This window comes from Leuresthes tenuis, unplaced genomic scaffold (genome assembly GCF_036924035.1).
Source record: "Leuresthes tenuis unplaced genomic scaffold, fLeuTen1.0.hap1 SCAF_23, whole genome shotgun sequence".
NCBI classification, from domain to species: Eukaryota; Metazoa; Chordata; class Actinopteri; order Atheriniformes; family Atherinopsidae; genus Leuresthes; species Leuresthes tenuis.
In genome coordinates this window covers 3,570,327-3,591,596 of record NW_027325377.1, presented here as the reverse complement: position 1 = coordinate 3,591,596, position 21,270 = coordinate 3,570,327, and the positions used below count along the sequence as shown (strand labels likewise).

General features: G+C 39.3%; 1 protein-coding gene across 1 annotated transcript in view; it reads right to left on the bottom strand.

The window, feature by feature from the left end:
• Nucleotides 1–441: 441 nt before the first annotated feature.
• Nucleotides 442–21,270, bottom strand: part of LOC140283271 (myelin regulatory factor-like protein) — a 39,961-nt gene continuing 19,132 nt past the window's right edge. The window contains exons 8-26 of the mRNA XM_072378004.1: nucleotides 20,296–20,502; nucleotides 19,992–20,187; nucleotides 19,634–19,710; nucleotides 17,204–17,314; nucleotides 16,988–17,078; nucleotides 16,676–16,876; nucleotides 16,397–16,505; nucleotides 16,196–16,305; nucleotides 14,296–14,441; nucleotides 9,718–9,879; nucleotides 9,568–9,639; nucleotides 9,208–9,254; nucleotides 6,803–6,958; nucleotides 6,650–6,697; nucleotides 6,166–6,250; nucleotides 4,970–5,044; nucleotides 4,548–4,659; nucleotides 2,491–2,562; nucleotides 442–1,218 (exon numbers count right to left, since the gene is read on the bottom strand). Of these exons, the coding sequence (XP_072234105.1) occupies nucleotides 1,132–1,218; nucleotides 2,491–2,562; nucleotides 4,548–4,659; nucleotides 4,970–5,044; nucleotides 6,166–6,250; nucleotides 6,650–6,697; nucleotides 6,803–6,958; nucleotides 9,208–9,254; nucleotides 9,568–9,639; nucleotides 9,718–9,879; nucleotides 14,296–14,441; nucleotides 16,196–16,305; nucleotides 16,397–16,505; nucleotides 16,676–16,876; nucleotides 16,988–17,078; nucleotides 17,204–17,314; nucleotides 19,634–19,710; nucleotides 19,992–20,187; nucleotides 20,296–20,502 (2,164 nt within the window). The 3' untranslated portion in view covers nucleotides 442–1,131. The remainder of the gene's footprint in view (nucleotides 1,219–2,490; nucleotides 2,563–4,547; nucleotides 4,660–4,969; nucleotides 5,045–6,165; nucleotides 6,251–6,649; nucleotides 6,698–6,802; nucleotides 6,959–9,207; nucleotides 9,255–9,567; nucleotides 9,640–9,717; nucleotides 9,880–14,295; nucleotides 14,442–16,195; nucleotides 16,306–16,396; nucleotides 16,506–16,675; nucleotides 16,877–16,987; nucleotides 17,079–17,203; nucleotides 17,315–19,633; nucleotides 19,711–19,991; nucleotides 20,188–20,295; nucleotides 20,503–21,270) is intronic.

Genomic DNA, 21,270 nt, shown 5'->3' with positions numbered 1-21,270 from the left:
AACAGCTGTGTGGCATGTCTCCTCTTTGCAGTCAGTGAACAGGTTAATGGAGACAATGATTGACTCATGAATCGCACATCACTGCTTATCATGGGGAACTTTACTGGCCGATGGCACATTTACCAGCAGCAAAAGATTTATTGACCATCTGGGGACCCGAGCTTGAAGTCTCGCTGTGTTTCAGGGACCCATCTGCACTTTTAGGCTCAAAACAGCTGGTTTTCAATTTCTATGTTTGGTTTTTGAACAAGTCCAGATTAGAATGATGTTTTACTGGGGTCTGGGTTAAGAAAGGAGGAGGAATTCAGCTGAATGAACAGACATTGTTCATTCAGAGTAAAACGTTAAGAGTCACCAAGGTGCAAGGACGTTTTATTAAAGCAGTCAGGATTAAGTTAAACTCATAGAAAAGATTAGTTTCACATTCAGAAATGACAGACTTCATCAGCATTTGTTTTTATGAGTAACTTCAATATTTTGCATCAGTCTGACTAGTTTTCCAACTCCTGTTTGCTTTTAAATTGTTCTTTAATTACTTCTTCTTCTTTGATTTGGTTTCCTTTGCTTCTCAGTTTCAGTATTTATAAAATCTCAGTTGTGATTTCTGACTTTTGTTGAAGTTTGAACAGAAAAATTATGATAAAAAACTGTATTTTTTAGAACTCGAGTAATTTTTAAGTCTTTTTTGTTGTTGTTTGTTTTTCATACTACTTTGTAGCAACTTAATTTTACCATAACAACTTAAAACAACAACAAACTAAAACAACATGCGTACCACTTCATTCTAGTCACATTTCAAACTCATTAAGTTGCTTTTCTATCTCACAAACTTTTAAAACTCAGGGTCTCAGGTCTCATCATGATCCCTCGACACACGAAAAAGACTTCATTTTACAGGAATAAAGAGGGAAAACTGTCCTGTATTTCCTCGGATAAAGAAAAAATAAATTAAAAAAAGAAAACAATTTAAGAAGAAAACAAAATAGAAAAAAAATGTGAAATTCTTCTTCTTTGCTTCCAGTCTTGATGAACATCTGGTGCCCATAATTATATTTCAATCTGTCTTTGCAGGGAAAGCAGGTTAATATGATACAAAATCTTATTTTCCAGGGGTAATTTGTAATTGTTTGTCTATGTGCAACGTCTGTAGAAGTAGAAGTGATAGTCTGTGAACAGCATCCCTGCATAGTGACGATCAGTGCTGCAGTCTGCCTGACCCTGGAGGAAGAAACATAAAAACAAAACTTAAAACTCATTGTCATGACCAGACATTCAGCAGTTTTTCACTACATGTATGTGAAAATAATGTCTTTCTGCTAAAGTCAACTTGATCGACTGATTAAGCTGTTGAAGAGCAGGAAACAACAGACTATGGGACAGTTTAGTTCCTTGTAAAGTTCCCAAAGATTAGTCTCTGGAATATATTTTGTGGCCAAAATGATGATTCAAAACTGTAACTCCTGCTTACAGGTAAGTTTCTACAAAACAATATAATTATATTGATTGATTCATGGTCCCCAAACCTTTCATATGCTGGCCTGGAAAACTTTTCAAGTCATTTTATAAATGTTCCTAAATAGTTAACTTAGTTAAAGGGGAACTCCAGTATTTTTAAACCTGGACCTTATTGTGGCATTCATTTTTTATCCCCCTTTTCCTTCTGAGTTTTAATAAGGTTTACTTAAGTAGCTGCATTCTCAGTGCTTCACTATAGAAGACAGTATGGATCATCAGGATGATAAAAACAGGCGTAAAAGAACAGTAGAAAGGACATAAATACAAAAACCTTCATCCACACGCCCCCCTGCAGCACAGCTCATTCACTCCGGTAAGAACGTCCATCTTACTCAAAGTCGTCGTCCACGTTGTCAAAATCTGATAAATATCCTGCCATGTTGCACAAAACTATCAGCAGCAAACTCTGTGTGAAGTTAGCCGACTGTCACAGAGCACGGAGTGAATAAACTGTGCTGCAGGGGGGCGTGTGGATGAAGTGGTCCCAGTAGAGTGCCTGTGTAGAAATCCCTCCGTTAGCTCTCCTATAGCTGCAAGTAGCCACATAACAGCAGCTATGAGCTAACAGAGCTATAGCACACGTTCATTCATTCATTCTTCTTAAAGTATTGGTGAAATAAAGACAGATAATGCCTTATTTAGAGGCTGCATCCTCTAAGCCCCGTTCTCTCCGTTATATGGATCTCCAGTTATCTAAATATCTTCCGAAGGACGCCGACTTTCACCAAACTGTTCTCAGTGAGCAGATGAAGGTATTTCAGGCCAGAAATAAGGTTTAAAAATACCGGAGTTCCCCTTTAAACAGTATAAGTCGAGTTGTTTCTGAATACACAACACAGAGTGTAACGGAAACCCTCCACATGTGTTTGACAGCTGCTAAATCTTAGAGCTTTTGTTTCTCCTCACATGGATCCTCAACTGGTGATATGTGGCTGTTTGATGTAATATGAAACAGAAAAAATAAAAATGTCTTACAGCCACTGCAGAGCGGAAGTGATATGAGCTGTGAAAAAGACGAGCCACATGAAGAGACCATTCATGCTCCCCCTGCAGAAACAAATCACAAAGATCAGTTCACATGGTTTCATCGAGCAACAATAAAGTAAAAAACAGATTATGGATGAAACGTGGTGCTGAACACGTAAATCCCAATTCATTTGTCTGAATTAATGTAAAAACTAAGAATTTCAATGATTAATACTTACTTAACCAGTTGTTTGGATTAAAATGCTGATTTTGTATCTTTAAGAACAACATGTTTCACATCTTCACAACTGAGATGCTGGAAGTGGAAAATGTTTGGCTCCGTAAAAGTTACAACATTTCCAGTTTCTGGGCTGCTTAGTTTCTGTTTTTGGGTTTGAAATGACTTTTGTGGCAGATAGAGGCTTTGAATAAATGTACTTTTGTTGTAACTGAACGGTTCTGTGGATGTTAAAAGTGTGTAACGTGTGATCGTTGCCCCCGGTAACTGTGAGCGTGGTTGTGATTTGCATGTTGCCGTCGTGATGTGAAGAAAACAACAGATTCATTATTCATTGGTGCTTCCCCTCACTTCCTGCATTATTAACCATCAAACTGTAGTTAACTTAGTCCAGTGGACTGAAACCTCTGTTACCCTCACGATGACTCACACATAGAAACCTAAAAGAAGACAAAAAACCTCGTCTGAGCCTCATAAACAAGGAGACACCTAACCCCCCCATTACCCTGCAAACTAGAGGTAATTTGGGACTGAATCAGTCATTAAAGAAATAGATATAATTTATAGGCCTGGGCACATTAACTCGTTATTTTTGCGTTAACTAATTAATTCATTATCGCATTTATTTGTCTCTCATTAACGCAGATTCTATTCTTTTTTATTTTTATTGCAAACGTCTGTTGCTCTCCGGCTTTTATTTTGAAAAACTCCATCGTGAGCGAACCCAGGATGTTGCTTCCTGCTGCGGCGCTCACAGGAAACAGTCAGAAAAGAAAAGAATGGCGGCTGAAGCAGCTAAAACTAGCATGGAGAAGGTTTCAGTTCCAATAAAACTACGTTATTGGCTACTTTTGAATTCATTATTGGATTTTGCATATAACAATGCGATTAATCGTGATTAATCACAGGAAATCATTCGATTAATGCGATTAAAGAACTTAATATTTGCCCAGCTCCAGTAATTTACCGACTGATAACAGTTTAATGAAGTTAAATAAAGATCATTTAGGGTCAGAATCTATGTCTTTGTTATGGACTTTTTTAAAAAACACAAATTTTGGCTAAGATTTTGTTTCAAGTACTTGAAAAAAAAACGTGACAATAAAAAAAAAAAGAGCAGAGACCATAGACGTCAGAACTAGGGCTGCCCATCTGCCCCCCCGCAGTCCATCAGCCTCCATACCCACTGCATTACACCTTAAAAAAATAAAGAATCTGAATTTAAACTAATTTTTCTGACTTATCTCTTTCATATAATTAATGCATAGATCTATGCTTTTGGTGTGATATGCAGCCCAGTGTGAAACAAACAAAAAAAACATGACTTTTGTTTCGCACGCGTTGTTGTTTTGATCTGTTGGTGTTAGCTTAATGTCACAAGTTCAATAAAAGCAGCTGAAATGTCACAAAAAAGGATTTCTGATTTTTTTTTTCCCAAAACCTCCCAACTCTGGGCCGGCTAAACGTCCGAGAGAGACAGCTCACAGTGTGACCCCTGAACCCTGTGTGCCACCACCAGCGCCAGCAGATAGCCCGGCTTACCCTGCCCCTCCAACAAAAACCCCACATCCATTGATCCAGGAGTTCCGACATCCATTCAGAGACACAATCTGAGTGCAAGGAGAAGGTCTCAAACTTCAGCAGAGCAGATTTGCTCATCAACAGAGACGTTTTGAGTGTGAGGACTGAGTTTTTATAGTGAGCAGAGAAAATTCTGAGCATAAAAACAAAGAATCCTTCTCTGAAATCTAAAACATATGCTCTTGATTAACCCACACACATAAACAAACTCATTAACTTGCATGCAAACTTGGCTGCTGATATTTACCTGTGTATTTGACGGATAACTGCTTGCAGAGACCTCGTTTACGTCCAACAAAGAAGTGCAAGAGGTGGACTCATCTAAACCGCACAGATGAACCACCAACAACTCCGTAGAGCTACACAAGAATAAAGAAACAAAAACCAAACAAACAAACAAACAAACAAAAAAAGCAGATGTTGGAACAATTAATACTTTTAAGAGGAAGCAGCTCAGTTTATGTAAACTGCTAGCTAGTTCATGTTAGCTAACAATGCTATTGTGCTAACATGCTAACACAAATTTTGAGGAGTTATGCAAATCAGCCACATTAGCAACCACAAAGCTGTGATTAAATAAGTGAAAACTAGTTGTAACTGATAGAAATCTGTAAGATCTTGTTGTTTACACAGTGTCTGCATCTATGTTTGTAGTCGATAAGTTCTTACTTCATTAGCAATGTTACTCTCATGTTGACCGGGACAAACTGGCTGATAGGAACTCTGAAAATGTATCTTTCAGGCCTAAAAGAAGAAAACAAATGTTTCATTAAAACTTGTCAATGTTTTATGACTGAGTGTCATGTACACAGTGCTCCACTAAGCATCTTATAACCAATATAATGTTTAAAATGATAGAAAAAGCTCATCCTGTTCAACAAATATGGAAAAACTATTGAATCATCTGCATATAAAGAGAACATTAGATGCACATTTTTGAGGAAAAGTATACCTATTGATATAAGATTTATTTTAAAGGATTATCGGCCATTATTTATCAGTTCAGAGACAGAAAAGCAGGCAGAGGGAAGGATAACATGCTGTAAAGGGCCACAGTTTGGAATTTCTGGCTCCTGATCCACCAACTGAGCGTCCTACTTTTTGAACAAAGCCGTTGAAAACAGGTTTCTTACAAGAGAAATAAAAAAAAAAAACAAAGTTGGCAGTAACGAGAGTGTAATAAACTTCTGTTATAAACTTAGATTTTCACTGTTTGGACATTTTTGTTGAGTCAGTAATGAGATAAGTAAAGATGAGTGGAAAATGTATACTGACAATATTTCTCAAAGATTTTACCTGGTTTTGGACGTTGTTTCTGCTTTTTATCTGGCAACACCAGCAGCTTGGTGTCAGTACCAGTGCCACCAGGCTAAGTAAATAGCATTTTAATCCTAAAATGGACATGATTATGTCCCAGGTGCAGTTACAAGAGATAAAGACTTTGACACAGGATCAGAGCCTTGCTTTTTGAGACACAGAGTCGGACCCAGTTTGCTCTTTTACTGGCCTGGATCCATGATGTTCTGCTCATAGCACAGGGAAGTGATTCCTTGGACTACTGAGCAATTTGCATCCATCTTTTTGGCAGCTATTACAGTTAACAGCCTTGCCATCTCTGCTTAGCAGCTTGGAGGAGTAATATTTCCTGCTCCCTGGTCTGTTTACATGTATTCGGGGGTAAGAACATGGCCTCTAATGTACACATAGTGCCATAAATTGTTGTAAAACAGAGAGAGAAACCACAAGTGTTCACCTTGACTGGCTCTGAGTTCTGTTCTGTGAAAATTCAGACATCTTTCTTTAAGTATCAGAGGAAAAAATGGCCTGAGCTAAGATGGCTAAAGCGTTTTTATTCAGGCACTTACCCACATTCGTGTCTCATGCAGTACCTGCTGTCAATCACCTGCTGGTTCTCTTTGATCATGAAAGTGTGCACGGTGGTGTTCTTCCCTGACAGACGAAAGGAAAACAAATATTTTCTCATTGCTCTACTGGACGATTCTTTTTACCAACAGCAGCACGAGGTCTTCCCCAAAAGCTCAAGCAAACACTGAACAGTTTAAACCAACACTGTGTCCAGCATTCATGCTGGAAAGTTGTGTTAATGACTGAGAATGGGTTCTGGTTCTGGTTCTGTTGAGCCCTTTGTTGTTCACACAATGTACAACAATATTAAGGGTTAAGTATAAAATGCTTTCATTTGAGTGGAATAAGCATTTAAAAAAGAAATTCCACTTAAAGTTGTGACTTTTTGGAATAACTGCAGTTTTGAAAATGCTGAAAAATACTTGTTTTCTTGTTCTTGATCTCAGATTGAGTCAGTTATTGATCTCTTAGGTGAACACTCACAGTCTCTGGCGCTTTTCATGTAGCTATCAAGTTTTTCTCTTCTTTGTTCTGTTGAACAAAAACATCAAATAATACACCAGTAATATGAGCTTATCTCTGTGTGACGATCATTGAAATAATCATGCATGTAACAGCGTGTTGAGCGACTTTTACCTGTCATTTTAAACTTTGCAGGTGATGCAGAGGTCATGATGTTGGAGTCGGTGCTGCCCTCTGCTGGAGATGGACAGCAGTGCACCTGATCGCAGTACAGGAGGTCACAGAAATCCACATCAGGGGGCCACGGACCATGAGGGCTGGTCACCGAGACTGAAGGAGAGATATGGGGAATATTTTCATCCAGATAAGCTTTTTAAACATAAGATCTTACTTTAATGTTATACAGAATTATTTAGATCATGTAAAAGATGATTAAGTTTGTGGAATTTATTACATTCTGACAAATATTTTTCATACGCGACTGTGCAAGTGTGTTTTTTCACATGTCAGGAAAACAAGTGCAGGTATTTTTTTTTTAAACATGTTTAGACATGAACATAAACCCAGAATCTGAGGCAGAAACAGAGTTTTTTATCAGTTCTGAGCAGCTTTACAGTGAATATCTGGTCTGAGCTCCTTTATTCTCCAACACAGCCTGAACCCTCTGAGACAAGCTTTCTGTCATTTCTTTAAGGAGTCTTCAGGAATAGTTCTCCAGGCTTCTTGAAGGACATCCCAAAGCTCTTCTTTGGATGTGGGCTGCCTTTTGTTCCGTTCTCTGTCAGATGATCCCACACTGCTTCAATAATGTTGAGGTCCGGGATCTGGGGAGGATTCATCCCTCCATAAGACCTGTTGCCACTGATTTTCAGTCCACTTCTTGTGTCATTTGGCACAGCTCAGCCTTTTCTCCCTGTTTCCCTTCCTTAAGAACGGCTTCTTGACAGCCACCCTTCCATGGAGACCATTTCTGATGAGGCTTGGGCCAACAGTAGATGGATCAGCTGAAGGTCCAGATGCATCTCTCAGGTCCTGTCAGGTCACAGCTGGATTTTTTCCTCTTTCTTAAGGACATCACTTTCAGATCCTGTTCATCTGCTGTAGATAGTTTTTTAGGCCTGACACTTCTTCTTTTGTCCTCCACTTGTCCAGTTTCCTCAAATGTTTTAAGGACACACTGCACACCATGCTGAGATATGCCAAGTTTTCAGCTAATAGCTCTTTGGGAATCACCTTGTTGCTGCAGAAATCCTATTTTCTGTCTGTCAAACTGTGTTTTCTTTGCTGTTTTTCATAGATGCAGCTAAAGAAATGGGAACAAATGATGTGTCTTTGTGACAGGCTGCTGGTAACAAAGTGCCTAAAGATCCAGTTTAAAATGGCTTCTTTGCTAAGTTGTCTGTTCTGTGTCGACACAACACTGGTTCATCCCTTGAGTTAGGAGCCTTTTTTCTGCCTGAATGGTTCAAAGGTCAGAGTTAAGTGGCTGAACAAAGAAAAAACACTGAAAATGCTCAGGAACAAGGACTGAAGATGAGGGAAAAAGCAAAGATTAAATTTTAAAGATGAAAGTGATGAAAACCATCTCTGCCTCTGAGTTCAGAGTCCATTCTGTAGACTGTCCTCCCAAAATTAACTCATGCGTGCTTTATTCACGCAGGCAACAGTGACCAAACATTATGTTCAAATAATAGTAATAATAATCTAATAGTTTTCAGAGCAGCTGCATGTGAAATATCAAAATGGCGCACATTAAGGTTACCTACCCAATGATTTTATTTCCAACCGTAACCAAATGATCTTATGCTTTAATCCCAATCAGGACACCAAAAAACACCTTGTTTGTATCTCAGTGGTATCAGAGGCTTAGAGCCAACTACATTATTTGATGCCCTTTATTATTATTTGATGAGAACTGGCAGGCAAAAATCTTCCCAAATCAACCCCTGCTTTTGGATCTCCATATGAATTCAAACATTGTCAGTATTGTGAGTAGGGCTGCAGCGATACACTAAACTCATGATACAACACGATACAAACGATTCGATTTAATACAATTCGATTAGATTTAATACAATTCGATTCGATTTAATACAATTCGATTCGATTTAATACACATAATTATTTAATAATAATAATAATAATAATAATAGACATGAATCGTTGCTGATTGGACGGTGGTCCGACCTTTGAACTGGAAGAACAACACCGCCAGACAAAAGTGTCACAAACATGTCTTCAGACTCATGTTTATGTTGTAAATATTACATCATCAACCTGCTTGTTTTACTTGCTAAATACCATAAACACAAATCCAAATTCTCTAATCACAAACCATCTTTTTTAATTTTTGAGGAGCTCAAACAAAACATTACAACAATCCTACATTCTATAAACAGAAAAGTCATCAAAACCACTGAGCTTTGCACTTAAAATAACATTTTTATGAACTAATTTATCACTGTTTGGGGTAATGTTTCACTAATTGTAACGTCTGACTTTTCAATAAAGTTTGAAAAGAAAAAAATCGCTACTTTATCGGGCAGCAAAATCAAATGAATTGTGAGGCTGTAGTTTACCTGTGCTGGTCTGAGGTGTTGTATCCACAGGCACCACACTGTTGTTACTAACAGACAGAAACAGAAATGAGTATAAACTGTTCCACAGATTGATTTATGACAGGACAACACCATAAAACAGACCAAATAGGTGAGAAAAACGTCTTGAATGCAGCAGTATCTTTTTCCCCCAAACAGTTTTCCTCTGTGACTGCTAAGGAGGGAGTTACTGTGAGGTTGGAAAAGTAGAATTTATGTTGTATTTGTGGTCATAAGGTAGAGTAAGGTGTGGTTATAGGTGGATATAAGCAGCTTTTTCACAATAAAATAAAATAAAATCTACAATAAACAACAAACAATAAAATCTCTGGATGTATTTACCTGTGGCCAGGAATGATTTCAAAGTCTTTCTTATTCATATTCAGCAGGTGAAGAGTTGTGACGCTGATGATACTGCACACACAAACAGAATTATATCAAGATATCTTGGTTTGCATTTAGACAAACAGTAAGCGTCAGATCGTGCCATACCAGAGAGCCATGGTGGCCAGCATGGTAAAGAAGCTGGCCAGGAAGACTTTATTCTGCAAACACTGGTTGTATTTCTGACGCCAGCCCTGCTTCTTAACCTCCTCAGTTTTACACGGCTCGGGAATCACTGTCGTCGACACACTGCTGTGTCTCTGAGGCCGTCTGTGGGAGCAAACACACAAATTATATCTTTTATTAATCAAATTTTAACAGTTACGATAATGTGTCAGAATCCCAATGAGTTAAAGGGATAGTTCAGGTTTTTAAAGTGGGATTGTGTGACTAATTTATGAGTAGTTAGTACTCGGGATGCACCGATTTGGATCGGATATCAGTACCGATATCGAAGAAAATTCAAGATCGGGTATCGGTTATAATGGGCTGATCCATATCACTGATTTTTGTCCTTGTCTTGTTCTTGTCCAGCATTGGCATTCATTCAAGGGCCTTCTGCCCCCTAGTGGTGAAAAAAATTAAGTTGGGACTACCTACTACTTTTTATATAATTCTACTTTTTATATTATTAATTTTTTATATATTATATCGGTTATAATGGGCCGATCCATTGTCTTGTTCTTGTCCAGCATTGGCATTCATTCAAGGGCCTTCTGCCCCCTAGTGGTGAAAAAAAATAAGTTGGGACTACCTACTACTTTTTATATAATTCTACTTTTTATATTATTAATTTTTTATATTTTTAATATATTATATCGGTTAGAATGGGCCGATCCATTGTCTTGTTCTTGTCCAGCATTGGCATTCATCCAAGGGCCTTCTGCCCCCTAGTGGTGAAAAAAAAAAACTACCTCTGATTTTGTTTTTGTTTTTAACCAAGCTAGAGAAGTTATTGTTTTGTTCAGATGCTTTTGTAATGGATGTTTAATTCCCATTTGCACTGAACTATATAAAGAACTGATTGCTATTTATTTTGTCTACCAACCAAGCCGGCTATTATCTTTTTCTCAATTTCAGCTCCTTTATTATTTAATATTTTGTTTTACATTTTAGTTGCACTTATTGAACCAGTTATACTTGTTATATTTTTATGGTTACACAATTATTAAATAAATAAGTTATTCAGTATATTCATATCTGTTTATTTGTTTGTTTTTTTAAAAATAGGAAAGAAATATTTCAGTCAAGTCTGATGTTGCCTTGAACAAATGATCCCAGTCTTTTCCACACAATGAAACTTACCGTTTTAATTCTGTGCTGTTTTTCTGTATCGGTATGACTAATCATTAAAAAAATCGGATTGTATCGGGACCCGAAACATCTGGATGGGGACATCCCTAGTTAGTAACTTACCTACTGCAGTCAGAGCACTCTAACCCTAACCCATCCCTAAAAAAAACGTAATAGCAGTTCAGCCAATGCAACATTAGAAATCCTTTAAATGCATTGTAAAAAATCTATTATGGCTGAACCACAGTCACATTCTCTCACATTTCCCATAATACTTTTCCAAAGCCAAAGAGGAGGGCTCTAGTTGGTTGTTTAGCTGTTACAAAACTGTTTATGAAGCATATGTAACACTGACCAGATTGATTTTAGTGGCTGATGTGGCTCCAGTGTTTCTTTGGGTCGTTCACTAATACACAGGTTTGTGGTTCGATCTCTACGTTTAAGCTTTAGTTCTGTTTAGGGGTTCTGGTTCTGGTCATTCATTAGTTTAAGGTGAAAATCACAACCATCCCTGCCCCACAAACACTGGCAAAAAGAGTGCTTGGAGTGTCAAAAGAGCACGCCTCCTACTGATCTGGTCTAGCATCGATTAAACAAAGAACTCACTGTGTTTAATGGTTTGAAAACATATAATCCTCTTTAAGGACTTTGTAATGAATGAAATTAAATAAATGTATGCTACAGGTCTTCATTTATGCCCAAAGTAGCCTTCAGAAAAGCAGTTGTCCTTGAACTGTGATTTCCCCTGATAACACTATTATGAAATCCATGCTTTTTTATCATGGTGTGACATCCTCAACATTATAATCTTTTACAGCACTAACACAAAAAGATTATAGAGTTGTTATGCTTTTTCAACTCAGTTTCTAATCAGAATGTAAGACTGAAATGGTCCACGGCACAATTTACCAAAAGCCCTTCAATTTTTTGGCATATCTTTTATATTTGAGTGTCCACATCAACTGACGGTTAACTTTCTTCTCCTTCCCAGATAAAAAAAAAAGCTACAAAGCCCAACTTTAACGGTATGAAGGAGGCAGGATACAGGACTTTTACCCAGGAGTTACGGTCCTGTCTGGTGCCATTATGTTTTTGGTATTAATGTTAAATTTTTCTTTTCATAATTAAACTTTCTTTCTTTTAACGTTGCTGTTTGGTCAAGTTAGGGAACAACAGCACCTGATTAAGTTTAATTTTAGGTTCAGATAGACGCTCCCTGCTGGACTTTTGAAGGTGATAACTCATGACTCATGGCTGACTGAATTTACTGCAAGATCTAAATGTTACGAAACACTGTAAGTGTACGGAAATCCCTTCATCATCTGTACATCATCGCTAATAAACAACATTTGTAAAGCTATGTATTCAAAAGTTAAAACTGTATATCCAGATACGCATTGGCACTACAATATACTGAAGTCTTGGTCATCTAGGACCATCCTGTCAGCCTGGGGAAAGGGATACAGAAGGTATAATTGGCCATATTAGGTCATTAGAAAATAGAATATGAAACTCAGTGTAAATTATGGGGAAAACCGGGTCTAAACTGGTCTAAATTCAAAAGTCTGACAGTGTATTAAGCAGACGTCAACACATGTGGCCTCTAACTACCCCTTAAAACATGAATTATTTAATCCAGCTTGGTCTTAATAAGGGTCTGAGAGCAAGATGGAAATTAAACTTTGGTGTAGGACAAAAGTGAAGACATCGTTGGAAAGGTCTTGACCCAGGAAGTAACATATGTCAGTATGAAAACTGTGGGCAGCTCCTGCTCCTCAGAGCTGACCTTTGAACCTTGAACCTAGGACACTTTTGAAGGCTTACAGAACAGCAACATAAAGGGCTACAGACCAGTTGTAAACAGCTTTGGAAAGCCCTTGACCTATACTATCACCACCTGTGGGACACCTGTAGGGGGCGCCACTAAGTAGGGTCAGAACCCAGACAATTCACATATTAGAGGAAACACATTCGAACTACAATTCGAACCCGCCACTGTGTACGGCAATTTAGTCCAAATTGTAGTTTTTATATATATCGTGCTTCCGGGTTAGGGTCATTCTATGGCGTAACCACGCATTCTTTGGGGGGGTCGTGTCCCCCCCAATACTGAGAAAATACCAACCTGTCCCCCCCAATATACAGAATAAAATATGTAAAATGCATGTTCTCCTTTTATGAACCCTGTCAAGGGATCGGTCTCTTGTTATGTCTTATTTATTTTCAGTTTATTTCCGTGTGTTACCGGGGTAACGGCTGCGCCGCGGTCGCCGTTGTTGATGCTAACACTCTAGCCAATGAGAGTGACCCACCGGGCGCGCCGCCGTCTCAGCAGCGGCTCTCGTTGTCTTTATGTTGGACTTCTACTTTTGACGGAGCCGCTGCTCAACAGAGCAGATTGTACCAGAACAGGAAATCCAACACAGAATCAACAAAATAAACTTCCGCCCCCTTTCAAAATAAAAGAACTTAAAACAAAAATAACATTAGACTATTAGACTTTTCATTGTTAATGCACATTTTGAGACATTGACACAATAGAAATGAACCTGGACTTAAAAGTCCTCGGCACATTTTTTGTTAAAGGAAAAGTCTGTAATTTGTTACATCATTAGTTGTCCTTATTAAAATATTTCCATAAACATGCTTTGGGTATTTGGTCGTTTTCCATTGGAAGCTGTCCTATTTGCTACAGAACTACTGGAAGAGCATAACTGTAATTGGTAGGTGTGTTTAAGGTCAGTAAACAGGAAGCAACTAACCAAAACAAAGTGGGGGGGCAGTCACTGTCTCGGAGAAATTACACTATTCCTTTAGATGTGAACTTACATGGTCAATGTAGTCCTCTAAACTATGTTCTAAATGTCCAATTTTTCATATATAAATAAAGAATTGTAGATAATGCACTCAACTATTTTGTTTTTCTTGGACCCCCCCAATGTCTAAACCATGGTTACGCCCTTGGGGTCAGGGTTGCGAAATTAGTGTTTAAAAAACATATATCTGCGCATTCTTCAACTGAAAAAGTATAACCCTAACATGTATGTTTATGTCGTGAGAAAAACTATGTCATGAAAACATAGAAATATGCTAATTTAGACATGATTCCTGCCACTCTGTTTCGCTGATGGAAAAGGGGCGTGTTCAATAGCTGAAACGAATGGAAGCCATTTTTCCCTGCAGGGAATTGGATATTCGTAGGATAATGCACGAAAATCTGTACATTACCTTTCGTACGTTTCCATAGTAACCCTTTCATGAGAATACGCTGAGTTTTTTGTATGCTCAGTGCCTTCTGGGGTCAGGATTACAGTACAAGCACAACCACAGCAAATCTCAAACGTTTAAGATGGAACAATCAAACTATTATAGATAGACTGATAAGATGGATACCCGGTGGAGCGAAGGCTTCCTGTCAGGCTCTTCAGCTTGGCAAGTCGGCGGTTCCAGACCTCCAGCTCCTTGATTCGAGTGTCCAGATCGTCTGTGAGCTTCGACAGCTGCTGCACCGCCCCGACGTTCTCCATGAAGATTTGTTCCTGCAGGAGGTGGAGGATGTCGTAAAGGGACTTACAGCGTGTTACATGGCGTTTTGGTAGAAAGTCAGGTAGTTAGTAGATACAATTAAATGTGTTACTTTCCCTGTGAGCTTTAATGATATGCAATGATGCATTGGAACATACATGCAACCAAGAAAGAGCCTCGCTCTAAAGGTAGGAAGTATGGACTGGATAGTGTAGTGGTATGATTGCCACCTTTCATGTGGGAGATCTGGGTTCAAATCCCCTGCATTAAAGGTACTGTCTCTGGTAGGGGTCCTTAGGCAAGACCCCCTTACCCTATCTGCCCATCTGTAAGTCGCTTTGGATAAAAGCATCTGCTAAATGCATAAACATAAAGTATCAGCCATATCAATGTAGGCATCGAATTTGTGTGATGAAATGGAAATTATCTCCACACTCCTAAGTCAGACTTGAAGATTCATTCATGCTCCAGAGTTACAGTAAAAACTAGGGGTGGGCGATAAGGCAAAAATATCATATCACGGTTTTTCTCAAACAAAATCACGATTTCGATTTTATCACAATCTTAAATTGAAAAATGAAAAACAGACAATGTTGCAGAAGTATTTTCGGCTGGGCAGCTTGAAGCAGGTGTTTGAACCCCTCCTTTTCTACCGTCTTGAACGGTACCATATGTTTTGCAAGATAAAAGCTAACTGCTTCTGTTACCTCTTTCTATCGTTTGCTTGACTTGTCATAGGAGTGCCTTTGTTCTCCTGTGCCTGTGTTAAGGCACAGGAGAACGCTAGCTGCTGCTTACGCTAGCTGCTGCCTACGCTAGCTGCTGCCTACGCTAGCTGCTGCCTACGCTAGCTGCTGCCTACGCTAGCTGCTGCTTACGCTAGCTGCTGCTTACGCTAGCTGCTGCCTACGCTAGCTGCTGCCTACGCTAGCTGCTGCTTACGCTAGCTGCTGCTTACGCTAGCTGCTGATTACGCTAGCTGCTGCCTACGCTAGCTGCTGCTAACGCTAGCTGCTGCTTACGCTAGCTGCTGCTTACGCTAGCTGCTGCTTACGCTAGCTGCTGCCCCTCGCTGTTTGGCTCTCAGCATACTGTTTGGATGCTTCCTCTTCAAGTGATTGAACAGGTTCGTCCTGTTGCCACCCGATGTGCGAACCGTCTCTGTGCAAACTTTGCAAATTACTTTTGTTTGTACTTGATCAGTTGCGGAAAATCCAAACCAATTCCATATGTTGGAGGTGGAATTTTTTTTAGCGACCAACTCCTCCGTTTGGCTTTCAGCCATGGCTCTCCATGCTGCTACTACACAAACAAGGAGGCGGGTAAGAAAGCGCGTCACTGCCCGTAATTCGCTGTGATTGGTCGGTCAGGTTGATGACGTCATACGTCAGGTGCGTCGGTGCATCAGCATAGAGCTGCAATTTATAGAAAATGCCCGAGACGATCCAACGATCTCTGTAGTTTGACAGATCGTTACGGATCGTCTTCACGTTGCAATCCTTCACGATTTAATATCGTCATATCGCCCACCCCTAGTAGAAACAGTAGTTATTGAAACTATATTCACTGTGGACTATTTATGTCTGACAATAAGACATTGAGTGCAAAATTCATGCTTTTTTTTATTTTATTAAAGATCTTACAGCGTGGTAAAAACAAAAAATCTTCACATACTATTTATGTTTGAATTTAAGTTAAATTGGCACTTTAAGGGTTGAAACTTGGTGGAGAGGTGGAGCATAGTTAAAGGAAGAAATATGGAATCTACCTTGTCCACCATGAGTAAGTTATTTATCCTCTCTCCATCTAAACAGATGACATCTCCGACCTCCTTCACTGCAGACGGCAGCAGCTCCTTGACCTCTTGAGCTATTACACCTGAAATATCATATGACACTTAATATACACGAGGTATTTAAAGAATCATAGATCAAAATACATGCACTGCTCCAGTAATTAAAAGCTGCACCTGTCTGATGGGTGTGGTTTATTCCCACGGTTGAGGCAAACTCGGGTTTGTAATCAAACTCGACAATCCTCATCTGAGTGATTCTCTTCAGCTGCTGCTCAGAGTCAACCTGACAGACAGACACAAACAGATTTGTGTTAATGTGATGACTGAAAGTGCTAAAAACGAATAGAATTTAGTTGAGTAGCTGCAATATATGGGAATCTTCATTCACTTGACATATAACATTAATTTCCTGATCAAATTTGAAATATTTAAATAATAATCTTATCGTCCCACCTCCTGTATGTTCTGCTTTGCACGGCAGTCAGACGGCTGCATAATGGCGCCCATCACCTTGGCATTCCCACAGACGACTAGCGCTTCATCAGGACAGTCGGTATTGATGCCAACTCGACCGTGATACACCACAGCATCCTGAACGCCCCCCCGCTGCCACAGGGCGTCCCCGTCTGTCTCAAACTGACCAGGGTTGGAAGCCTGTCGGAGGACACACTACATTTCATCACTAGTTGCTCTAACACAGATTGATCTAAGGGTCTCTTAGTATAATTGTCTTTGAATCGATAATCAATGAATCCATGTTTTTACCCTGACAATGACTTTTTCTGACACCAGAGCTGTCAAAAGGAAAGTTTCTTCTCCAACTGCAGCATAAAGGCCAACCACCATCTGAAAATATCTGTACAAATACACACAGTTAGCATGGTGTTTTACTGTCATTCATTCATTCATCCATTCATTCATTCATTCATTCATTCATTCATCCATTCATTCATTCATTCATTCATCCATTCATTCATATACCTCTGATCAGGGTTGGGTTTGCCTTTCTTCCTCATGTTGTTGGCTGTCGTCTCGCTGAAGTGCAGTCGGCCAAGCGTTACTTTGGTTACTTTGCCACCAGGAAGACTGACCCTGGAGGATTATAGCTCATTGATTTTAAATGATCTTACAAATGATTCATCTTAAAAATTTTATTTATATCTATTTGAAAACCAAAATTCATGGGAAACTCAAAACCTTCACTGGGAACAACAGCTATGCACACAGTTGAGCTATTGTAAGCTTAATTAACTTGCTAACAGCACTGAGGTCTTCCTTAAAATTGAGTTCAAACCTGAATCTGACTTTTTTAAATTTGACCACATCATATCTTTCCCAACACTAAAAGATGGTTTTATATCATCGACTTTTTGTTGAAAGTTTAGTGAAAAAAATAGGGGGAAAAAAAGACTTGAACTCTAAAATCAAAAGTCAAGATATAGCTAGCTGTTAAGCTAGGTAGCTGTAAAGCTAGGAAGCTGTAAAGCTAGCTAAAGCTAATTTAGGGTACACACATTTTCCTGTTCATAAGATTTTGAAAAATATATTTTGTATCTTTTACAATGTTGAATTTGATTTTTTTTATCATGGAAATAATTCAGTGGCTGGATCAGATTGAGTTGTAATAAATTTAGTTTAGCCGATTAGCAGCAACCGTCACATTTGCGGCTTCAGACTCCAAACCATAACTTTTGGAACTATTTACATAATATTTTAGAAGGTTGAAGATTAATTTACTATCAATTTAATAATTAACTACCCCAGTACTTCAATAACTGAAAGCTGCAACAAAAAAATAGCTTAGCTTTTGTTTTTCCTGCAAACCTGGAAGCATTTATAAATAATCAGTCTTAAATAGAGTAAAAGTTCAGTTTTATAACTTTTCTCTTGCACACAGTTTGACTAAGAGCACTGCAAGTTAAATAGCTTTTGTACTTGGCAGACTGTATTGTCAGCTTTCAAAGATAAATCTGCCACTTCTAGCTCTGTTGAGCTAGAATGAAGAGCAGTCTATAGTGACAGGTTTGGTTACATGCTGCCATTCCGACATTGGCCTCCAATTGTCGGAATGGCGACACTTAATTTTTTATCAAACGTCCTGCCATTCCGACGCTTTTTTCCTCCTAGGGTCGGAATGGCGGTATGTTTTTTTTTTTTTTTTAACATACTTTTACCCAAAACATTTTACACTAATGAAGGCTGATATGCCGGCGCGCGTATTTGCGCCGGCATATCAGCCTCGCAAACAAACTTTAATAATCTATTATCAAAATCCCCTGAAATGTCAAATATAAAAATACAGATATTAATGTAACTCTGGCGAGACTGAAGCTGATTAAGCAGAAATACAGTGTCAGTGAGCTGTCACAGCAGCCAGCTGGAGCGGAGCTCTCCACAGAGCCCGTGCGTCTTTTGCCCGCTGTCATCATATGCAAAAGTAATAATTGCAATTACAGATATCACGGCTACTGCACAGGACACAGTTGCGAGCACTCTGCCTTGCCTTGCCAATAGAAGAGGAGAGAAATGACAGCATAGAACTTATAAAACACAACAAAATGCAGTAAAAACGTTTATCCGTGTTATTCACGTGATTTATGAGTACTCGCTCCAATTTTGGGAAGCGCGGATGGGCTTTGCGCATTTGGCACAAACACACAGCCGTTATCTTAAGGACTTAACTGGTCACACCTGGGAGTAAATGTCATGTAGAGATTGTTTTTACATGACATTACAGCTGAACATATAGCTTTCATCCACAAACCAACGTGGGAGAGCCCGAAGACGCATGTGCCAGACGCACATAGGCATGCGTAAAACCGATTTTGACCACTTCATGCTGTTTATTTGCTTTCTTTTAGTTAACTTTCGTTTCTTTTGGATTCTTGTGCGTGTTATGGAGCCGTTTCGGTCCATATTTGTAAGCCTTTTTTTCCTGGATTAAATTTTCGGAAGTTGAAACAAGTGGCATTGGAGTGTGTGATTGAAAACCACCGCGGACTGCTTCTCCTCCTCCAGTTGCCCAGACTTTGTGTTTTTAATAACGCTTGTCTGTAAACATGTGTTAAACATATAAATCGCATGAACAGAAAGAAGGGACTCGCCTGTTGAGTAACGCACATTTCCTTAAACTGAAAGCCTTGTCGGAATGGCGGGACGTTTGCATGTCGGAATGGGTGTTGCCACCCGACAGGTTTATATCTCTTTCACAACAGGACAGTATTCACAGAGGATGAGGGTTCAGGCATAGTTGCCTGTATTATGACACCGTTTTCTGTCTACATCATTAAACAGATGCTTTGCTGTACTTATACTGCATGTTCAACTGTTCCCTAAAGTCATGTGAAGTGGAAGGGAAAAGCAACAATTTCAAAACATCGGGAGGAGCTGGTGGCAGGTAGGGCCTTTTACCTGATGGGGTGGAAAGGCTTCTTGCTACGGTCCGGTTGAGATTGCTCAATGGTCACCAGGTGGCTGGGAGTTTCCAGCTGTAAGGAGACATACAGTGTTCTTAAATATGTTGTAGTTTCATTATTAGCTGCAACCAATCTGTAGTCAGTTCGGTTTAGTTGGTGAACTGGAGCTACAACACTTTAGAGAAGCTGAATACAGTCACTTCATCCAGCTGTCACAGGTCCCAACAAAGAGTAGTTTCCCTTCGTCTCTCGTGTTTATGTTGAACCTTTTTAAACATGGATCTTATCATCTAATTCTAGGTACAATTACTTGTTCTAAATATAAAATTGGGGTATTCCTGTTGGTTACGCACCTTAACCCCAAACACTTTTATCTGGAAGTGGTCAGCCTCTTGCAGCCCGCTGGGTGTTCTTATGTAATGTGGCTCTGCTGTTACACCTATCTGAACTGTGACCTGAAAGTGATTCTTCTTCTGGCAAACAAAAGCCTCATCAGTGGGGGAGAAGTTGAAGCCTTTATCAGTATCGACGTGGAAGGGAAGAGGAGACCTGCAACACAGAACAAGTGGTTTGTGCATGTGCAGCTTGGTGGAAAGCTCCATGGAGAGGGATGCCTCCACAATAACTGACGAATAATTCAGCTGGTGCTGTACTTACAGTGTCTGGTAGCTCCTGTCGTATAAAGTGCTCCACTGTCCCAGATTGTACTGTTCCCAAGTCAGCAGTTGGGAAGGCATCAGGCCCAGTCCGCTGACACCCCCCACACTACCACCATGAGTCGCATCACCTTCACAGCAGGACGCATCAACTGCTGCAAACGGTTCCTCTGACTCAGATCTTCTCCTTTTTTTGCTGCTCGGAGAACTGGGGATGAGCGTAAAATCAGTTGTGACAACATTGGATACAGTTGCCTGGTTAAAAAAAAAGGTTCACGATAGGAAATATGGAAATTGGTCATCATTTAACGACAAAACCAGATAATTCTAATTTCCTGGTGAACCACACCAAAGATTACCGGTCAAATTCTGCTAAAATGAACCTTGATCCTTAAATCCTCCGGTGATCATCAACTCTGAAAATGCTGGATGTAAACTTTTTTATAAAGATAGACATCAACAAATCAGAGATAATTCTAATTTGTAATATAAATATGGAAATATGTGGTGCAGTGGGTTCTAAGGAGCAGGTATCCAGTCGAATAGTCTCTTAGAAAGGTCCCAAACTGAGTAAAATGGTCCAGAAGTAAGTATGCAGCAGCCATGAAAAAAGCTGGTTAAATTCTCCAAACACTAAGGAAAGGAGTTTAAATAAATAACATCCCCCAATTCCTTGATGTAACTTCGATAAATTTCACCCAGTTGCACTGACTGGGATTCATGTGGACAAACAGGAGGAGTTTCAGCCTCTGTGTAACAATGTGACTAAAGTGAATTAGACATGTGTGTCACATCATTGTGGGTCCCCACAAATTTCTCTTTCTCTTTATCTTTACTTTAACTCATGATGTTTTCCAATGAGGTCAAGAAAAAGAGGTTAAATTAGGCTATTAGGTACCCCTGGACAGAGAAACAAAGCACTAAAGTCCATCTGATGAAGATTACACTTTCTTCCATGTTATCCACATCTTTAGAA